At 37.1% G+C, this 19,723-nt stretch overlaps 1 protein-coding gene and 1 long non-coding RNA gene across 2 annotated transcripts in view; one reads left to right on the top strand and one right to left on the bottom strand.

Annotated features, from left to right (window-relative positions):
- Nucleotides 1-19,723, bottom strand: part of LOC107835673 (uncharacterized) — a 152,748-nt gene that overhangs the window by 45,891 nt on the left and 87,134 nt on the right. The window lies entirely within an intron of this gene.
- The window catches only part of LOC103134610 (metabotropic glutamate receptor 4), a 179,981-nt gene that overhangs the window by 146,639 nt on the left and 13,619 nt on the right, over nt 1-19,723 (top strand). Inside the window, exons 6-8 of the mRNA XM_007546928.2 lie at nt 3,202-3,402; nt 12,181-12,317; nt 13,549-14,484. Of these exons, the coding sequence (XP_007546990.1) occupies nt 3,202-3,402; nt 12,181-12,317; nt 13,549-14,484 (1,274 nt within the window). The remainder of the gene's footprint in view (nt 1-3,201; nt 3,403-12,180; nt 12,318-13,548; nt 14,485-19,723) is intronic.

Genomic DNA, 19,723 nt, shown 5'->3' with positions numbered 1-19,723 from the left:
ATTACATACATCTTTTTCTGATTTAGTGTAATCAAATGTATATGCCAATATACCAAAGTATATATATGTGTTTTAGCTTTTCAAATATAAACATCAGTAAATTATGTCTTCCTGAAAACTTACCATTAATGTAATATTTGTATTTTCATTGAGGCTTTTCATTGAAATGAGGCTTAGGCTGCTCAGCAATATAAATGATTTATATAGATAGATCTTATTTTTCACATCAGATATAACTTTCCACATAGAAGATTCAAAGGAAAAAATATAGGATTTTAAAAAAGGTGCATTTGGGACATGCAGCAGTGGTGTCAGATTTATTAGAGAGGATACACAACTGTCTTGGCAGGAAAAGACTGGCTTGCCTCTGGCTCATCACAAGCTGAATAAAAAGGTCAAAAGTCTTTAGCCCACACTCTCTGTCACATGAAGTCTCGTGTGACTTCTCAGTGGAGAACACCCACACTTTGCCTGCGCTTTATGTAATCTAAAAGGGTTTCTCTGAAATGCCAGCCGGGGAAATGTGTGTAAGAGAGCCAAAATGCTGATGAGAGGGAGATAAAGAGAGAGACAGTGGGGAAAAAAGGAAAATGGTCTTATGGAAAATACACAACAGAAAGTTAGTGTGGGTGGCCTGCCAAGCCTCCAAGGGAAATATCACTCTCACACCCACTGTGGCTCACAGGATTCCCCATGGCATCAGTGTGACGGCCAAAACTGTGGCAATCTCTGTCCAATCAGGGGCCTGTGGCTCCTAATTACCGAGTCGTAACCGCCAACAATAATTCATGCATTTCAAAAGCTCATGAGATAATAGGGGACATTAAAGCCCCTCTGGTGTGAAGCAAGGAGCTGGAGACACTGGGAATGAAAGACGGCTGACAGAAAGCGACCTCCTCAGATTCAGGGTCCAGGACTCCCTCAGATTGAAGAGGCCAATGAAAATCGCCTGAACCATTGGAAAGGGTCTGTTGAATGATAATAAAAAATTTGCTATGAAATGCTTTGTTACGGAATGATATTATTTATACCATGAGTCAGTCTGTCTTTATGATTATTACTGAATGGAGAAGCATTCTTCAAAATAAACCAAAATGTTGTTTTTTAACATATAAAGTGTTGCATTTTTCTGAGATTATCTGAGGGATACATTTGTACATTCACAAAAGTCACTTTCCTCTAACTCTTCCAATCTATGGGCAGTCTCTCTCAGGTCAGAGTGCTGTGCTGTGTTAATGCCTGCTTTGCAAACTTCAGAAACCACTTTTCCTAAAGAGCAAAGCCTGCCTTTCTCAGGTTCAGCACACAGAGCTTGGGTCTTGATGTTGACCATTAGGAGAGAAGCTGCCCGCCAGGCTCCACCGCCCCTCCCCTATTGTTTAAAATAACAAACATATATTAATTTATGTTACACTGTATAATCAAATACAATGCAATAGTTCTTATTTCCTAATTGTTGGATGCAATATTTGTCAAATGAATTTATTTATCAAGCAATTTATGTTTATTGCCAATTACATCAGAAAATAGATGGAAGCTTTTATTAGTTTTCTATATAATATAAGATTCTTCTTTGATATGTTAACATTTACTTTGTTACTTTGTTATTTTAAAATATGTCATATTTAACACATTCAGATAGAAAACAATTTTAATCACTGTTGGTCTCACTTAACAGTTTTTGTAAATATTGCAATGACAATTCAGTTGCACAGCAATAAACAGTTGGTCTTTTTTGCCGAACATTACAATCATAATTGCAGAAATTTAGCAGCATATCCCTTGTTAGAGTCTTATTAACTTGCAAAGCCTAATTGGATTCCATTTAGCAGTTTTATGCTGCTCTATCATTAGCTCATCCACAGTAATTAGTCTATTGTTAATCTAAATTGAACACACCTGATTTATTTTTATTTTTTGTTGTTTATAATCTCTTATGCACAGCAGAGTTACAATGTGAATGGTTTATGATTTGAGGCTTAGGGAGAGAAAGGGTGAGTTAGGATTGACATATTGTGTCTTCTTCACCGGCATTACCTTCTTACAGCAATTAACAATCACAAAAACTATGGAACAACTTGGCCAAAACATTCATCAACTCCTACCACCAGTTATTACATTGAGACTATAAGGGGATTATCCCTGTCCTAAGAAGGCATGTCTCCATTTCTACTTTTAGCCTGTGCTTAATTGGAACCTGGCAGGTCAGAATTCACTCAAATTTGAACTAACATGAGGTCGTTTAACCTGCTGATGCCACATGACATGATGTTAATAGTTAATGGCAAAATAATGCCCAATATTCAATAGTTACAGAGAAGCCAAGTAGGATTTGCATCAAGACTCAGTGGAGATACAAGAAAGATTTAGTTTTTTTTTTTTTTAACTGATGAGATTTCCCAGAAGAGGAAAAACTTCCCCTCCAGATATTAAAATTGATTTGCTCCTCTGCAGCGATCCCAATGTTTACCTTCTAGCTAATTGCAAGAGGCAGAACCCATTCAGTGGTGAAAGAATAGGACTCACAGAGGAGCAATGCATTTTCTTCTACGCCTTTTGGATTACAGCCACATCCTTCATATAGGTTGTTCATTTCAAATAGCTTGTCCAGATTAGTCCAACTTGAGCTGCTCTACAATGAGATAAAATATATTTTTTACCAAATGTTGGCACACTTGAAGATCATCTTTATGTTGCTGAGTAAACAAGTCTCAAGATGAACAGTTTCCTTCCTATTATTGCACAAAATTTGCGTCTTGAAAAAGAGTTAATTTCAGATTTCATGAGGACTCTGTTTTCTTTTGCAACTGTGTATTTCAATTCCATTTTTAAAATCCCTTACAGTCTCTCATGACTCCTACTGCAGTGCTAGACAACATTTTATGTTTTATGTCATTTTAATTTTGATTGGGTATTTCATATGTATGTGTATATATATATATGACAGAGACGTATGCATACATATAAAACTGGATGTATACCTTTGGCTCTAGCGGACAGGAGAAAATCCACAATATGTTTTAAATATGATCAAAATTGTATTTTGTGCTGTCAGTCCTCCCTAGAAAAACAGACCCAAGGTAAAAAAAAATACATCAAATAAGTCATTTAAAACTAATCCAACATGAATCAAACATGACTGTAATTGCAAATATTGTGGAATAAATGGCTTGATTTTGCAAATATCCTTGTGTCTTACAGATCAGGAGCGAATAGGGAAGGACTCTGATTTTGAGCAAGAAGGAAAGGTTCAGTTTGTTATAGATGCTGTATATTCGATGGCTCACGGCTTGCACAACATGCACAAAGAACTCTGCCCTGGGAAGGTGGGTCTCTGCGCAAAAATGGATCCCATCAACGGTACCCATCTCCTCAAGCATATTCACCGCCTAAACTTCTCAGGTCAGTTCCTTCAAACAAAAATGTCTTCCTCTGCTCAACGAAAACAAAGAAAAAAAAAACTTTTTTTCATTTTGTTCTATGACCAATTCTAACATGTAAACAATATTTGCTGAAACGCTTTTTCATATCTTAATTCTGCACTTTCAAAGCCAAACACATAAATATGTTTATTTTATATATTGGCACATATTGGCAAACAATCGCATACCTATAAATAGTCACCTAAAATATTTTTTTCAATGAACATTAAAGTGGTAAATGAGTGAACCCAATACATATTTCATAAAATTTAGGTAAAACATATTGCAGCATTGCAAGCTGAAACAATAAAACTGCTGAAGGTTTTCAAAATTGCTTGGAGTACAATTTTGCAGTTCTGTACAAATAACTGAAGCAGCAGTGCTATAGTCAAATATTTGTGTAATTCCTGTCTGTGATCTCCAACCTATTGATTCACACAAATTATATCCTGCTTGCTCAAAAAATTTCTTGATTTGAAATAAGTAGGTGAAATTATCTCAAGATTATCATGATTGTCTGATAAGAGATGCTTTGGAAAGCAACAAAACCCAAGAAATGCAAACCCAGAGAAAGCAAGCTGTTATTTACTACTCTGATGGAAACAAGGTTAAGTCACCATGTGCCTTGCAACCTGTTTTTTCTGAACTTTCTCCAGCGAGTAATAACAATTTTAGTGTTTTTTTCTGGTTTATTTACAGTTTTTGCTCTCTCTTTTCCAGACTTCCTTTGATAGTGCTGTTCCTCTACACACTGCCACTATGACTGTCAAATATGTGTGTCACGATGTAAAGCAAAATACCACTGTGTCAAGAATTTCAGGGCTGTCTATTAGAGTTTTCATATTAATTAGTCAGAACCCCTTGGTGTAAAAGCTGCCACTTTCTCAAATGTAAAAACATTAAAATGATCTAAAAAAAAACAAGTTAGCGTATTGTCACACTTCTTAGAAAACACAGCCCAGGAGTTAAGCCAGTTTTAGTGTAATGTGAACCAGCTGGTGCATTTATGACCTTACAGGATTTTCTCTTCGAGTCAGTGACTGCTTACATGGAAAAAAAGACAAAAAACCAAACAAAACTCAAAGTCTCTGGTAAGTGTTACTACATTGAGTTAAGTACTATTTTAATATTAATGATATATTCTGCCTAAATTCAAGCACTTACATTTAGAACACAACCTCAGTCCAGACTAGACCTAGTTTTTACACATTTTGGTCGATGTTTCCATAAAGATGTTCTAATTTCAGATAATAATAATAATAATAATAAAAAAAAAAGATAACCCTGTATCTCACCCTATAAACCCAAATAAAGCTAAGACCCGCTACTGGATAGGAGTTGCAACATACACATATTAAGCCAGGGAGGTTTTATTAGGTTAACCTTGACATGATGAAAGAGTTAGATGAAATCGCTCTGTATAAAGAATTACCAAGAGTTACTCAGTCGGGCACCATGAAAGTCATGGCTGAATTTCATGATTATCCATTTTAAAATGTCACCCTTGATGCATTGTGAAAGAAAAAGTCAACTAATTTGGATTAAGATCCAACCTCTGGCAAACATTTTATGTTTAGCTCCAAAGGCAATTGTTAAGGTGCTTGATGGATCAAAGAACTTCGTTTTTCGCTCACTGACCTCATCATCACAAAGTGTATCAAAGTGTCTCATCACACTTTTCTAGGAAGTGTGATAATACACTAACTTGTTTTCTTAGATCATTTAAAATTTTTACATTTGAGAATACAAATACTAACTTCTAGTATTAGATTCACAAACTGCAAACTTAAACTGAAATTAATGTTTGCAACCAAAGACTATCAAAAACTGGGTAAAATATACATTTCCTTAGTTGTAAATTCATAAAGCAATGTAGCTTGTGATTATGAAGGCTACTGGGGATGAAAAGAAAATCCATGTTCAAAAGCCTTTCAGTTAATGGATAAAAGATGCTAGATGACTGAGCGTTTTGCTCGACAGTATACATAAAAATTCACAAGCAGATTTCCATCTCAGGTTTTAGACTGTCCTGTTCTTGAGAGTAAAGTTTAGAAGTAATATAATTTATCATAGCTTCCTGAAAAACGAGGCCTTGAGTCTGTACGTGGGACAAAACCAGTTGAAAAAAAAAAACTGTATTATTTCAGCTGTTTAAAGTGCTTCATATTAACTACTTTACCTTGACATTGTTGGAAACAATATCCTTTCACAAGCACACAGTTTGCTAAACTTCTCCTCCAGCAAATGCAAGCACCAATGTACAACTCTACTGACTTCATTCCCTTTATTTTTTGGCCTAATTTCCCTCCCCTCCTGCTGCATTACATTATAGCCACTTATCAGTCAAGTTCACTTTCATGACTGGCATGTTAATAATTGACTGCTTTCACACAAAATGCACTGATCCAGAGTTCCATTATGTAGACACTGTTTTATAATGCTACGGGACTCAAGACAATTAAAATTCCTTACAGAGACTTGAGTATGCAATGTTTATACAGATAAATTATTCATTTGAACCCCTGCTCTTCAAGCTAATTTGTCATTCTAATATCTACTTATTACAGAATGTCAGTTCAATGTTTAATTCACATTTGAGAGGTGAAGAGAAACATTTTCCTTCAAATAACTGAGTGAGTCATTGTGCTGTCTTTCGCATTACAAAAGATCAGGCACACTTTATTATGGTAATAAATGCTTTCATACATCAGAAATTTTCATGTAATTTTTGGTGTTTAAAATAATAATACTTGATGTCACCTGGACTCATCCAGCACTGCTGTTCAAGCAGAACACAGGTTACTGCCAATTAGAGACATCTTCCAATGTGATCCTGTTTTCACAAGCAGAAATTAATTTTGATTTTAAGTCTTATTTTCAAGCCTGTTGAGCAATGGTTTCACCACAGACCTAAATTGAATGAAAGCTATGACAGTTACTTGCATTAGCACAATAGAAATATTTCTGAATAGAAATTCATTTTCTGAATGGTAAAGCATTTTATATTTGTCAATTTGTATGGTAATTGATGTGTTTCTGAAAAAAATACTCAATGTAGGTTGATTTCTTACAGTCAAATGTGACTTAGCTGTATGAACTTGGTGAAAAAAAAATCACACAGAGTAAATAGTGTCCTTCAAGAGAAACTATCAAGATCCCCTTAATGTCCCAGATGCACCAACTGAGCAGCTCAGAGTCCCACAGCACAGAGCAGAAAAAACTGGAGATGGGCTGATGTTCACAACATGCCTCATTGTTGTATTAATGGGCTTCTCGCCCTGCCATAAAACAGCTTCTGTGTTCTCCTGTTAATCCTAGACAAGCATTTGGATAAGTAGGTGTTTAGATTAGTACACTTGATTTTTATTTAAAGTACTCCTGTGAGCCTGCAGGTTCAGATCCAATCACAAGAGTTTTGAAATATTTTGACACAAATAAAACAATAAAAAAAGAAACAGTAACTGAATGGAAAATTATATTTTTTATTTAAGAACACAGGTGTTGCATGGCATGTAGGTTCATTCAAAGCAGTTTGTACAATGTGGAGACCAAGAGGTGTTGTTGTGTTTCCTACAGGTTTTTTATTTTATTTTTTATTTTTTTAAGATGCCTGCAAGCAGTGACATGAAGCTCCTGTGCAGTAAGCACTTTTTGGTTGATTTTTGTTTCTACCAGACAGACACTATTCACACACACTGTCCAGGAGGGTTGCCTTGAGGTTACACGACACTCCATCTAATTGCATCAGCTCACAGCTGTATATCGATCTGGCGCAAATCCATAAACCAGCAAACTGCTGAGAGTAGATTTGCTACGTGTCACATTTTCAAAGATGATATTTATCTTTGTGTTGTGTAAATTATATGTTACAGTTCAGGAAACAAACTGTTCTGCCTTTTTTTTTCTCTCAAATCAGCAATCGACCAAAATGCTTACAGAAGTAGGTCAGTTTTTTCCTTTTGTTGTGATGAATAATTTACCAGCAAGTAGAGTGATGTATTATGTTTTATGTCACAGCTTTTAGTTGACATCTGCAAAAAGATTTGTTTGGACTACGTCTATGGAAACTATATACAGCTGGTTGGATGAAGAAACAAATGGATATTATTTGAATAATATCTGTCAGGATCAAGCTGGCTCGTACTGAAACCCTTATGAAAAAAACCAAAATCATACTTTTTTCAACTGTGATTGTACAGCATTGTCACGTATGTACCTGGAATTGTGGAGACATTTTTCTGTCCTGAGATGCAGCTTTTCTTTGGAGCAACCTAAGCTGTGGCTACAAAAACAGCAGAACAGCCACATTTCGACCATCCTTCCCTCAGTGAATGTCTGGTAGTTGTTCAAACTTTATTGGGCCACAGCTGAATGAACCTTTCTGTCAGTGTTTATGTCTCCGGCAATCACATCATAGAAAGGGAGGCGTTTCTGTTCCACCAAAAAGCAGTACCTTATCCACTTTTGTTCTCACTGAGGACATACGTCACAGTGTCTGCAATAAAATAAAGCGTTTAGAGTTTCTACTTTTACACGTCCCTCACTCTCTAAAAGATTTTGGTGTTAGTTGTTGTGTAGTTGTTGTCCAACTGACATGTTTGTGATAATTCAGCATGGTCTGTATATGAGTGTGTTTGTCAGTCATGAGTTTAACACATGCATTTATTTTGGTTCTAGATATAGACAAAGTCTTGGAATATTCAGATCCTTATTTTCTCTACATTACAAACACAGATTTCTATGTATTTTATTATTGGGTGTTTTTAAGTAAAAATAAAAAAAAAAAATTATAGCAAACACTTCTTTCAGATTTTTGGGTGGTATGTCCCTACCAGTTTTGCAAGATGATGCCCTCATCCCCACATATAACAGTAGGAATGGTTTACACAGTATTAGTTTTCCTCTACATGTAGTATTTGCATATGGGCCAGAGAGTTCAATCTTGGACTCATCTGACCAGAATATTATGCCTCCCCTGTCAGCTGTGTTGCCTACATTGCTTTTGGCAGACTTCCTTTGTCTTTCTTTCAACAATGGCTTTCTTTTTTGTCACTCTCAAAGGCAACATTTTTGAAGAGGACAACCAATAGTTCCTCCTGTCAACAGATTCTCTCACTGGAGACGTGAAACTAAACAGCTCCTCTTTAGTTCCCATGGGCTTCTTCTTGGCTGCTTTTTAGATCAATGCTTTACTTTCCCAGCCTGTCAGCTTAGTTAGATAGCTATATCTTGTTAGGTTTGCAGTTGTGCCCTAGTGCCTCTGTTTTTCCAGAATAAGATTTTCAAACTTTAGGAGGTCAGCTTTTTTTTAATGACCCTCCCTCCCCCCTCCCTCCCCTCATCCTATCTAATGTTGCCATTTTCATCTAACAAAAGGGTGGCACCCCCCAGGGCTGCAGCCTTAGGCATCTGTCTATCATGTCATGTCCAAAGTTTGTGTTTGTTCTTTGGACAGGTTGTACTAAAATATGAATTTCCCTCTGGGATTAATACAGTACATTAATCATTCATTTAGGTGTTTTCTTTATGTTTATGTGCAAGTTTGACATTTTGTGTAAATTTGTTTAGTTTTGCAAAACACTGCCCAAAAAACATCTCAGTACAGGCGTCTGTGGGTGAGCAGCAGCTGCTGCAGTTGAAAATTCATATTTGCTTTCAACTTTATATATTCATATCGCAAAGTACTGCTTGGTACGGTTTGGTCGATGTCAGTGTCACAGCCCCACATTGGAGTACAAGCCATCTCACTCAGAGACATGGCCCTGTGAAAAGCAGGAGTTAGAATAACAAGCGAGGGGAGCGTTGATTGATGGCGTTTTTCGGTTTTGCACGCGTGTGATTTTTTTTTGCACCATTGGACATGGAGTGGAAGGACTCTCCTCTGCTCTGACTGCTGGCGGTATGCTGCACAATGGACAACTTTGTAACACTGACTAGAGTGAACAGGGAGAGGCCCACGGTAGCACTCTCGCTCAAAACAGAGTGGGGCTGCAGCAGAGTTGGTGCTTCACATGTCACCATAAGAGTCTCCAAAAATACAGGAAAAAAAACAAAAAAAAAAACGTAATACAGTTGTTGCTCGTCGCTGTTTTGAAAAGTTGCTAGAGGGGCCTAAAAATAGATTGATAAAGTGCCAAGCAGGCAGCAGTGTTTCTTTCATCCTGACCACTGCTACACCCCCTCTGCTCATTCCTGCACTTGGCTGTGCCCCACGCTCTCAGTTGGCACCACCTACTTTGTTTGACTTATTAAAAAGTTTCAAAAGAGTTTCCCTGTTTCACACAGGGGATAGTTACACTGTGAACACTAACTATATTGTAACAAAATGTGAAAATTTAATAAGTATGAATGTTTTGCAAGGCCCTCCTATTCTTTTTGGACTGTACAAATTTTTTATTTTTTATTTTTTAGGAGGTAGGGGAGAAAAAAACATCTAATTCTTCTCTGAGTGCTTCCCACAAAGCCACATGTACATTTTGTTTACATCAACACAATACTCACAACTTACAACAAAATTGTAGAAGGCGGATGAAGCGAAGAAACATTAAATACTCTTAAAATGTGAAGTGGAGCCTACGCAAATTCTGCATATGGGTCATTAGAGCTTAATGATTAGCTGTCATGTAGTTGTCAGTCACCAAATTGTTTTGGTTGTTTAATGATGCAGAAAAAACACAGGTTGGATTAATTATTTCCCCCAGTAATAATTAGAGAGTGAATGTATACAGTGGTGAAGACGAGAGAGGGCCACCATCATTAAATATTACATATAATTACATGCACTTCATTAACCCCAGCTGTTTCTTTAAGAGCACAAAATAAAAGAGCAGATGAGTGGCCCGTAGTACACATGTGTGACCCCAGGTTATGCACAGGAGAGCGCAGTAGTGGCAGGGGCCTCACTGGAACTCATTATGCCTCTAAGTTTTGAGTGAACTGTTTAGACAAGCACTTTATGGAAAATGACGGCCTTAATTTCTCATCATTAACTCGAACACTGGGCATGCTGACTCAAACAGCGTTTCTCTTTCTTCTGACTTCTCTTACGTGCTTATATGCTACTACAAAAAGAAGAGGAAATAAGACAAATATTTTCCCTTTTTTTTTTTTTTCTATGCCAATGATGGCAGAATTGTAAAGTTTTTTTTTACATAAATGGAAATACCTTGTTGCACATAAAAAAAAAAAACAAAAGAAAAAAAAAACATACATTTTCGAAAATATCTGCTTCTTTGTTACTTCAAAGCCTTTACATATTTAATGTTTGTAAATTATGTATATATATTCGGTGGCTTAAAGTTGTAGTTGGAGAAGAAGACAGCTGGATTTCTAAGATCTGTTTTCCTCTTTTGGTGCAGGATTGTGTCCAGGAACACTTGAGGAGATGGGTTAACTCAAAGACTTGAGATCTGAAGATGAACCATAAAATCCCTTTGTAACCATGGAAGTTTGGGAGAAAAAAACACATCACTATTAAAATCTTTGATAGAATATATGACTGCTTAGAAGTGGGGTAATAGCTTAATGTGTTTATACAGACATGTTTCCCCTCAGCTTGATAAAGTCACTGTAATCCTGCAGTGATCACTCAATGCTTTAGTGTGGGCGGTATTGTCACATAGGCAGAGGCTGAGTAAAACAGTAATGCTTGTAATCCAGTAGGGCTGACTCATCGAGATATGGATTAGGGTAGTATCCTCCAGAGTCAAAACAAAGAGCAGGAAAAACAATGCTCATCAGCAGAAATACTTTGGCTGCAAGTGAACATGTTTATCCGGCTGGTCTTAAACAGGATGTGCATTGTGTTTGGGATACTTAATAATGACACAACAGTGGCCTAAAACAGAAGGAGGGGGTGCTTGAAGTCAGGTAGTTGTTAAAAGCAGAAGTGAGAAGAAGTTTCTGTTTTTCTTTTTTCCTCTGAGAACTATGTATAAAGTTCTCCAGATTCTGGTAGAGAACTTGGTTATTGTTTATTGTGACTCATAATCATGTATTGCCTTAAATGTGGTAAAATATTTTGTTATGTATAGCTTTCAGAATGTCAAAGTCATGCATAACACAATTTGACAGTCTTAAAATAAGAAAATAAGATCACTGTTAAAATAAAGTCAAATTTTTTCCACTGACTAGGCCTTGTTCATATAATCTACTAAATTCTAAAAATGCAGCTTATTATATTTGATCAATATATATATTTTATCTTAAATATTATGACAGTTTTCTCACGTTGTTTCTTCATTTACAGCAGTTTTTATCTCCTTTCACAGTTCTATCTAACCCCAAAGACATTTTCGGAGTGACCTTTCAGTTGACAGAAACAGCTACGTATCAGTTTGCACAATGGAACAGACCTTTCAGTCACTGCACTGATTGGAGATATGGGCTGTGATATAGAAATATAGAGCCAGACTAGATAAATTGAGGCTGCAATAAAGCAAAAGCCAGTAAAAGTTTCTGGTTTCCAACAGTTAATGTGCCATCTCCTGCACATTCTGCTTTCCAACATAAATAAGGTAAAAATTAAAGTCAGGATTGTGTTTAAGGTCTTAAAAGGAAAGACTTTTTTGCACCTAGAGTGCTAAATAGTCCATCCACATTTGTTGGAAAACCTTTCCGATTCAGATTATGTTCTAATGTAGTAGAATGACAACTGGTGTGACAAGAGCAATGGCACAGCTTCCTTTCACACATCACTGCTCAGTACGCAGAAACCAACAAATGTTTTGTAAATTATAATTGTCTTTCTCTCATCTAGGCATAGCTGGCAACCCAGTGCTCTTCAACGAAAACGGAGATGCTCCCGGACGCTACGAGATCTACCAATACCAGATCAGAAACCGAACACCTGAATACAAAGTCATTGGTCACTGGACAGACCAGCTACATCTGAATGTAAGCACTTTCCTTTCCCTTTCAATTTATTCTTCACTTGCACTCTGCAGAACGTTTGTGTTCATGTTTTTAATGAAAATCTATATAAAAAAGTAAATAAATAAATAAATTCTTCAGCATTGAAACAGCTTGTTAGAACTGCTCCCAAATCATTTGATAGTGCTAAGTCCCATCTTCAAAGGTATAAATATCCAGAGGGGGCTTTGAATGATTAACAGGGCAGACAGTGATAAAAAGGAAGCCGTAAGGGCTTAAGGACAGACATATTTAATAAAATCTCTCCAGACACATTCTGTGACTTAAAAAAAAAAGAACATTGTGGGGCAACACTGTCGTAAAATAACAGTGATTTACAAATAGAAATGAAAATGTTAATGTTTTTTAAAAGCAAAGGAAAAGGACTTTAACAGGCAGGAGGGCAACTGAACAGCAGCTTAAGAAGATTTTTTTTTATTTCTTACTCGCTGACATGTTGTAGAGAAAAGAAATACTTTGAGGTTTGAAGCTGGTACCTGCTGTGCTACTTGGCTGCACTGATTCTTAAGGCAGTATTTAATTAGTGTTCTTTGAGGTCTTAATTAAATGCACATTTAAAGAGAAATTTACCGGCTTTGAACAAACAGCCACAATTGAATAAAACTGATAACAGTAAAGAGGAAAGACCCCTTCTGAAATCAGGGATTTAATTCTTCTTTTTAAGCATGTTTGCAAAAGAGGAAATCCACAAAGGAGAGCAATATCTGGAAATGAAATTTGTGTTTTACTTCTCTGATTGATTTTTTTACACAGTTATTTTCTCTATAGACCTCAAAAAAAGAGAGAAACACTGCTGTCAAATCCCTGTGGAGAAAACAACAGGTTTCCTTTTTCATCTAACATTTCGTCCTTCAGATAATTTCACCTTCCACGGAAACGGTTTGCTGAATCTAGAGCGAATGCTGATGTGATGCCTAGTCTGACCTTTTCCACTTACCGCTAAAATAAATACTCACTACTAAGTTTACAGCAGCCGAAGGTCAAACACACGAACATTAAGTAACTGCCTTCTAGATTCTCCTTGGTCTGCAAAGTTCTCAGGGTCTTTCTGGATCAATAAAGCCTCACAACCTCCATGTGCCTCTAATTACAGGACAGAGACTATGCACCTTTTCCAATGTAAGAAACTCTTCTCAGCTTTTATCTCGCTCTATGTTTCCAACCATCTCTTTTTGTGTTGCTCTCTTCTCTGCAGGTGCGTTCGATGCAGTGGCCGGGCGGAGTCCGTCAGGTTCCGACCTCAATCTGCAGTCAGCCCTGTCAGCCAGGAGAGCGCAAGAAGATTGTGAAGGGCATTCCTTGCTGCTGGCATTGCGAGCGTTGTGATGGATATCAGTATCAGGCAGACACCTACACGTGTAAAATGTGTCGCTTCGATTTGCGTCCCAATGAGAATCACACAGGTTGCGTTCCAATCCCCATTGTTAAGCTGGAGTGGAGCTCCCCCTGGGCTGTCATCCCGGTGCTCATCGCAGTCGTTGGCATCATGGCCACTTTGTTTGTGGTGGTTACGTTCGTCCGCTACAATGATACTCCAATTGTGAAGGCATCGGGGAGAGAGCTGAGCTATGTGCTGCTAACTGGAATCTTTCTCTGTTATGCCACCACATTCCTGATGATTTCTACCCCTGACGTCGGAATTTGCTCCCTCCGTCGGATCTTCTTGGGCCTGGGGATGAGCATTAGCTACGCCGCTCTGCTCACCAAAACCAATCGTATTTACCGGATCTTTGAGCAGGGCACCATGTCTGTAAGTGCACCCAGGTTCATTTCTCCAGCCTCTCAGCTTGTCATCACGTTCACACTGGCTTCAGTGCAGCTGCTCGGGGTGTGCATCTGGTTTGGTGTGGATCCCTCCAAGGCCATAATCGACTATGAAGACCAGAGGACATCCAACCCTGTGCTGGCTCGTGGTGTGCTCAAGTGTGATATCTCTGACCTATCCCTTATCTGCTTGCTGGGCTACAGCATGTTGCTCATGGTTACCTGTACTGTCTACGCCATCAAAACAAGAGGAGTACCTGAGGCATTCAATGAGGCCAAACCCATTGGTTTCACAATGTACACAACCTGCATTATTTGGCTTGCATTCATCCCAATTTTCTTTGGCACTTCACAATCAACAGAAAAGGTAAGCTGGAGTCCAACTTATATTCTGTCAGGGTTTTTGGTAACAGACAATGCTGTGATGAAATTCTTAGACATTCATTAAATAATCTAAAAATAACCTGAAAAGAAAACTGTTAAATATATAAGCTTTGAAGGTTTTGAACCAAATAAAACCAAACCTTGTCAACCTGTGATCACTGTTCACATTAGGCTTGTATCTGGCATTTTAAAACAAATTACACTATGAAAATAGTAAAAAATAAAAATAAAAAAAAAGGTACAGATAACATGGGATACTTATTTTTCTGAGATCTTACCGATCAAATATGTTGGTAAAGTTACAGTTTATTTTATGGTAACAAGAACTTTATAAATGAATCCTAAATGATCTTAAAACAAAACTTTGGGAGATGTCATCTGAAATTTTTAGACTTCAACTGCACAAGCTACTAAATGAAAACAGAGTAATAAACAAAATCATTCTCTAATGACTTTGAAGGCTGCACGAAAGCTTGTGACTCATATATATGTGACGGCTTTATGCCACATTGCATTAGAGGGCCATGAGCTGTTTTCACAAACACAAGCTCACTCTCTTATTCCCATGTCAAATCAATGTGCCCAGCCTCATGAACCATGAGTCTGGATCACATCCAGTGGAAGCTCTGGAAGTCCGCAGGTCAAAAGGGATTCAAAAAGGCCCGGGAAACTCGAGGCCGAGTCTAGACCTCACACTCAGAGGAGACAGTCCGGGTAGAAAGCCAACAGGGTACAACAATGACAAAGAAGAAATGTGTCAATCCAGTTGAAAGGGTTGTTTTGGCAGAGTAACAAAAGGGTCTCGGTGGCTACAACAGAGGACGGTGGTGATGGAAAGACTCATACTGGCATGAACACTATCAGCAGTGCCTGCATGGGTCTGACAGATGCAACAAATTAATCCTTACCTCCTCCCTCTTGGGATTTAACAAAACAATGCCTCAAAAAGCTGGCCTGGAAAACTGGCTCTGACAGTAAGCTCTGGGAAAAAACATTCTTGAGAGACCTAGAGTATGCAATCTTTTCTCAAAAACCACCAAAAACAAATTCTAAAATGTGAATCATTGAATAAAGTCTGTATGTAATTGCAGCCAGTTAATAAAGCTAAATGTGGCAATCAGAAATTCCATTTTTAGTCAGCATGTAATGACTTGCAAAAGTATAAATCTCTTTTAAACCTTTTCACATTTTCACTTTAAATTTTAATGTATTATGTGATAAGCCATCACAAACCTTTGCATAATTGATAAGTGGAGTGATAATGATTGTAGTTTTTATAACTTCATGTTTAGCTCTATACATCTTCCCATCTACTCTGATCAGTTTCCCTGTCCTCTCTATAAAAGAACGTCACTTTTGTTATTGTTGGCACAGCAAATGTCGGAGACACAAATGTTTACCATGTCTCCAACATGGCTTTTGGCAAACTTAGCATGGGACTTCTTATGACTTTTTTTTTCTTTTTTTCCCAATGTTTGCGTTCTAGAGGACATAAATAATTTACTTGTCAACAAATGTTCCTTTCTGAGTTGAGGATCTTTGCAGCTTTTCATGAGTTATTGTGGACCCAGGCTGCTTGTTTGAATAATGCCCTTCTACCACATCCTGATAGGTAGACAGCCATGTCTTTGTAGGTTTGCAGTTGTTTGCAAGGATTGAACTGTGAAACGTTTAAAGCTTGGGATACTATTTTATAATCTAACTCTGCTTTAAACTTCTCGACAACTTTATCCCCGTCTTACCTATTGTGTTCTTTAGTTTTAATGATGATGTATTCATGATGAAATCAAATTAAACACATGTGGACCTTGTCCACTAATTAGGTTATTTCTGAAAACAGCTGGTTATACTGGAATTTAACACTTTTCAGATTTTTATTTATATTTACGAAGATGAACACCATTTATTATGATTGCCTTTTATTGTAAAATTATGCCTTACTTTGTGTGAATCTACACCAGATCATAGTATGTATGTGTCATGTGGCTAAATGTGATCAACTTCCTGAGGGATGAATACTTTTGCAGGTAAATCTACATCAAAATATGCTGTCCATATGTTTTTAAAACTTTTTTGAGCAAAATGTTGAAAATAATTTGTAAAAAAAAAAAAAATGGCATTGTTTAAAATCAGCAAGCAAGCTGATTACATTCTGGTTGCATTTTGTTACATGTCCTGAATACATCTTGGATAAATACACTAAAGAGTCAGCATCACTTCTCATTCTTCATGATAACAGAAGTGGCATACACAGCGGAGGGGAAGCAGTCCAAGTGCTAAGCCCCACATTATTTTTTAATGCGAGTGATGCACATCTTAAGTCGCATGTCAACAGGAGCCATGGATATCAGCGAGTTCTTTGTTTAATCATTCCATCTAGTCTCTCTGAAGATGAAAGAGAATTATACAATCACAGAGAGACGGAACAGCTTTTTTTGAGGATGAGGTAATCCATTAGCCAGCATGGCTTTGAATTGATAAACAGAAAATGAAGGGGAAATCTTTGAAGGGTTAAATAAGTCTTATTTTTTTGTTCTGTGCACTATCCATCAGATGAAAGTTATTTCCAAACCCTCAAAAACTATTCTAGGTACAGGCTCATTTAAATTGCTCTCCCTTTCTTGTTCCCAATTATATAAGATGTGTGTTACTTATTAGTTTCTGTAGACAACTGTACACAATGACTAGAGGATAGTTTTACTTTTATCATTTTCGAAAAGTTCTGACATTGCCTTGAGCGATCTTAAGGTGAGACCCATAATGGAATACAAAATGGAAGTTTAGCTTTAGGGAAAAGTTTTTTGTTTCCTTATTCTGTCATCTTTGGAGAGAAAATAAGCATGTACAATATAAACAGGTTCCTACAAATTTGAAGTGTCAAGACCAAAAAACTCAATTTAACTTGTTCAGTAATTGGTTGCTGCTCGTCAAACTGTGCTAGAGCCTAGGTCCTAGAAATTTAATGTCAGAAACAATCTTCATAACTTATGTTTAACACCACCAAGGATACCAGTTCAAATGTAACCAAATACATAAATATGGCATGAAAAACAAAAATAAAATCAATTACCGTATTTTCCAGACTATAAGTCGCTACTTATTTTCTGAGCTTTGAACCATGTGACTTATAGTCCGGAGAGGGTTATATTTCAGAAAATATGGTAATACAAATAGATTAGACCACAAAAATGTCTAATATAATAAATAAATCACTTTAAGCTCACATTTTTTAATATAAAAAATGTATAACCATACTGTATCTATTACAGTGGCTTGCAAAAGTATTCATACCCCCTGAACTTTGAAATATTTTGTCACATTACAATGACAAACATAAATATATTTCATTGTAATTGTATGTGAAAGACCAACTTGAAGTTGTAATTGTGAGATAGAAAGAATATTACACATGATTCAAAATATTTTTGTTACAGTTAACCATTTGTTTTCAGTTAAATATTTAACTGAAAAATGTGGTGTGCAAAAGTTAACATTTTTCTAACATTGTGTTTAGATTGATTTCTGTTCTGTCGTCTCATTTAGCATCGCCGCTGAATTATATGATTATGTTTTTACTGTTTTGATGTTTACATTGAAAACAATGTCCACTAAATAATGGATAAGTACATTAATTTTAAAATCGTGCTATGCAAACCAGGCTTTGGTACAAAATAATGTGTTTGACTAGTCACAACTGCATTGTGGCTAGTGTCAGGGCTAAGCCCTGGCTGAATGAATATCGGCCAATGATGGCTGGAAAGTTACTGGATTTATCAACCGCGGTACCAATTTCGCTCCAGCTCCTCTCTTTATTTCTCTTGATATTCTCTGTACGAAATGTTGAATAAACAGTCATGTTGTTTCTACATATCTCCAATGTCACTGGAATCTCGGTTGGACCATGTCAGCTGTTTGGGATTCCCCTCTGTGCTTACTCACCGCGCTTTGTGATTGGCTACCTGTCGCATTCAAGACGCTGCGTTCTCGCAAGACAACTCGCTGGCAACAATACCCTCTGGGCAGCATACCAATAATTACGCAATAGCTTTATAAAATAGCTGAATGCTTATCAGTTGATGTGACGTACATCAAAATTGATGCAACACAATAACAAAATGAAGCAGTTGAAAAGGAGTGAAAAGTACAAACATTTCTTCTGTTTCCTTATTCTAAATTACACTCATAATTTCAAACACAAACAATAATCAATTTATCTGCTATCCTACAGAAATTATACAAACAGCAATTACAAAATTACATTATTGATGTATTACTTTCTAGAAATCTAAAATTGATACAATCATAGACTATAAATGAATAGTGAATAGATGTAAAACATTTTATTTGGACCATATTGTATCATGAAATTGGACAAAATGTAAGTGTTTTTTAGTATTATTTTACTTGCTTATACAAAGCAATCAAATGAATACTGCTTAACTTCAGTGACTAGCCTGTTGACTTGTGCATCTTTATTTGTAAGGACGGAACATGTCAAAGCAAACACACTTTATCTTCACATTATAAATGACAGGCTCCATAAAGCCTCACAGCCCACGTCGACATGTCTTTCTGAACAATAAAATGATTCACATCTTCCTAATTTACCTTATCTTACCGCCTCACCGTTCTAATCACCAGTTTATAATGCTTCTCTGCAGCAGCACTACAAGCACTATCATTTCTGTGTCATCTGGTGTAGGGATTGATGTAACGAGTGCCATAGGAGGCTTTCTCTGTCATTCAAATGAGGACATCTGGTCTATCTATGGAGGTTCATCATCGGGCTTTATACTACCTTCAGGAATAGATGTGACACCTGCTTACCTGGAGAAACAGTCTAAATCAGTTGCTGATTTAGACTGAGGCAAGAGGAGGGGCGTCAGACAATGGCCATGCATTGGAATGAGGCTCCAGCACAATGGGCTCAGTTCGAATTCAATCAGCCCACACAAACAGGTCCTGCCATTACAGTGCATGAATGGCCTGATTAATTGAGTGGTGTTATTTATTTCCCTCATGAAGCCTCCACCACACTATTGGCACTGTCAACAAAAATGATGTTAGCACACCAGGCAGACAAAGAGTGGGAGTTACAGTGAGTTCAGCAAGACTAAAAAAGTCAAACAGGAGTGTGTTTGTGCTATGTGTGTGTTACTCAGTGTGGATTTCTGCTACCTGCTACTACTCCCCCAATTCCCAGTGCTTTCAGTGTCTCTGCA

Source organism: Poecilia formosa, unplaced genomic scaffold (genome assembly GCF_000485575.1).
Source record: "Poecilia formosa unplaced genomic scaffold, Poecilia_formosa-5.1.2 Scaffold18, whole genome shotgun sequence".
In the NCBI taxonomy this organism is placed as follows: Eukaryota; Metazoa; Chordata; class Actinopteri; order Cyprinodontiformes; family Poeciliidae; genus Poecilia; species Poecilia formosa.
This window is presented reverse-complemented; position numbering and strand designations above follow the sequence as displayed.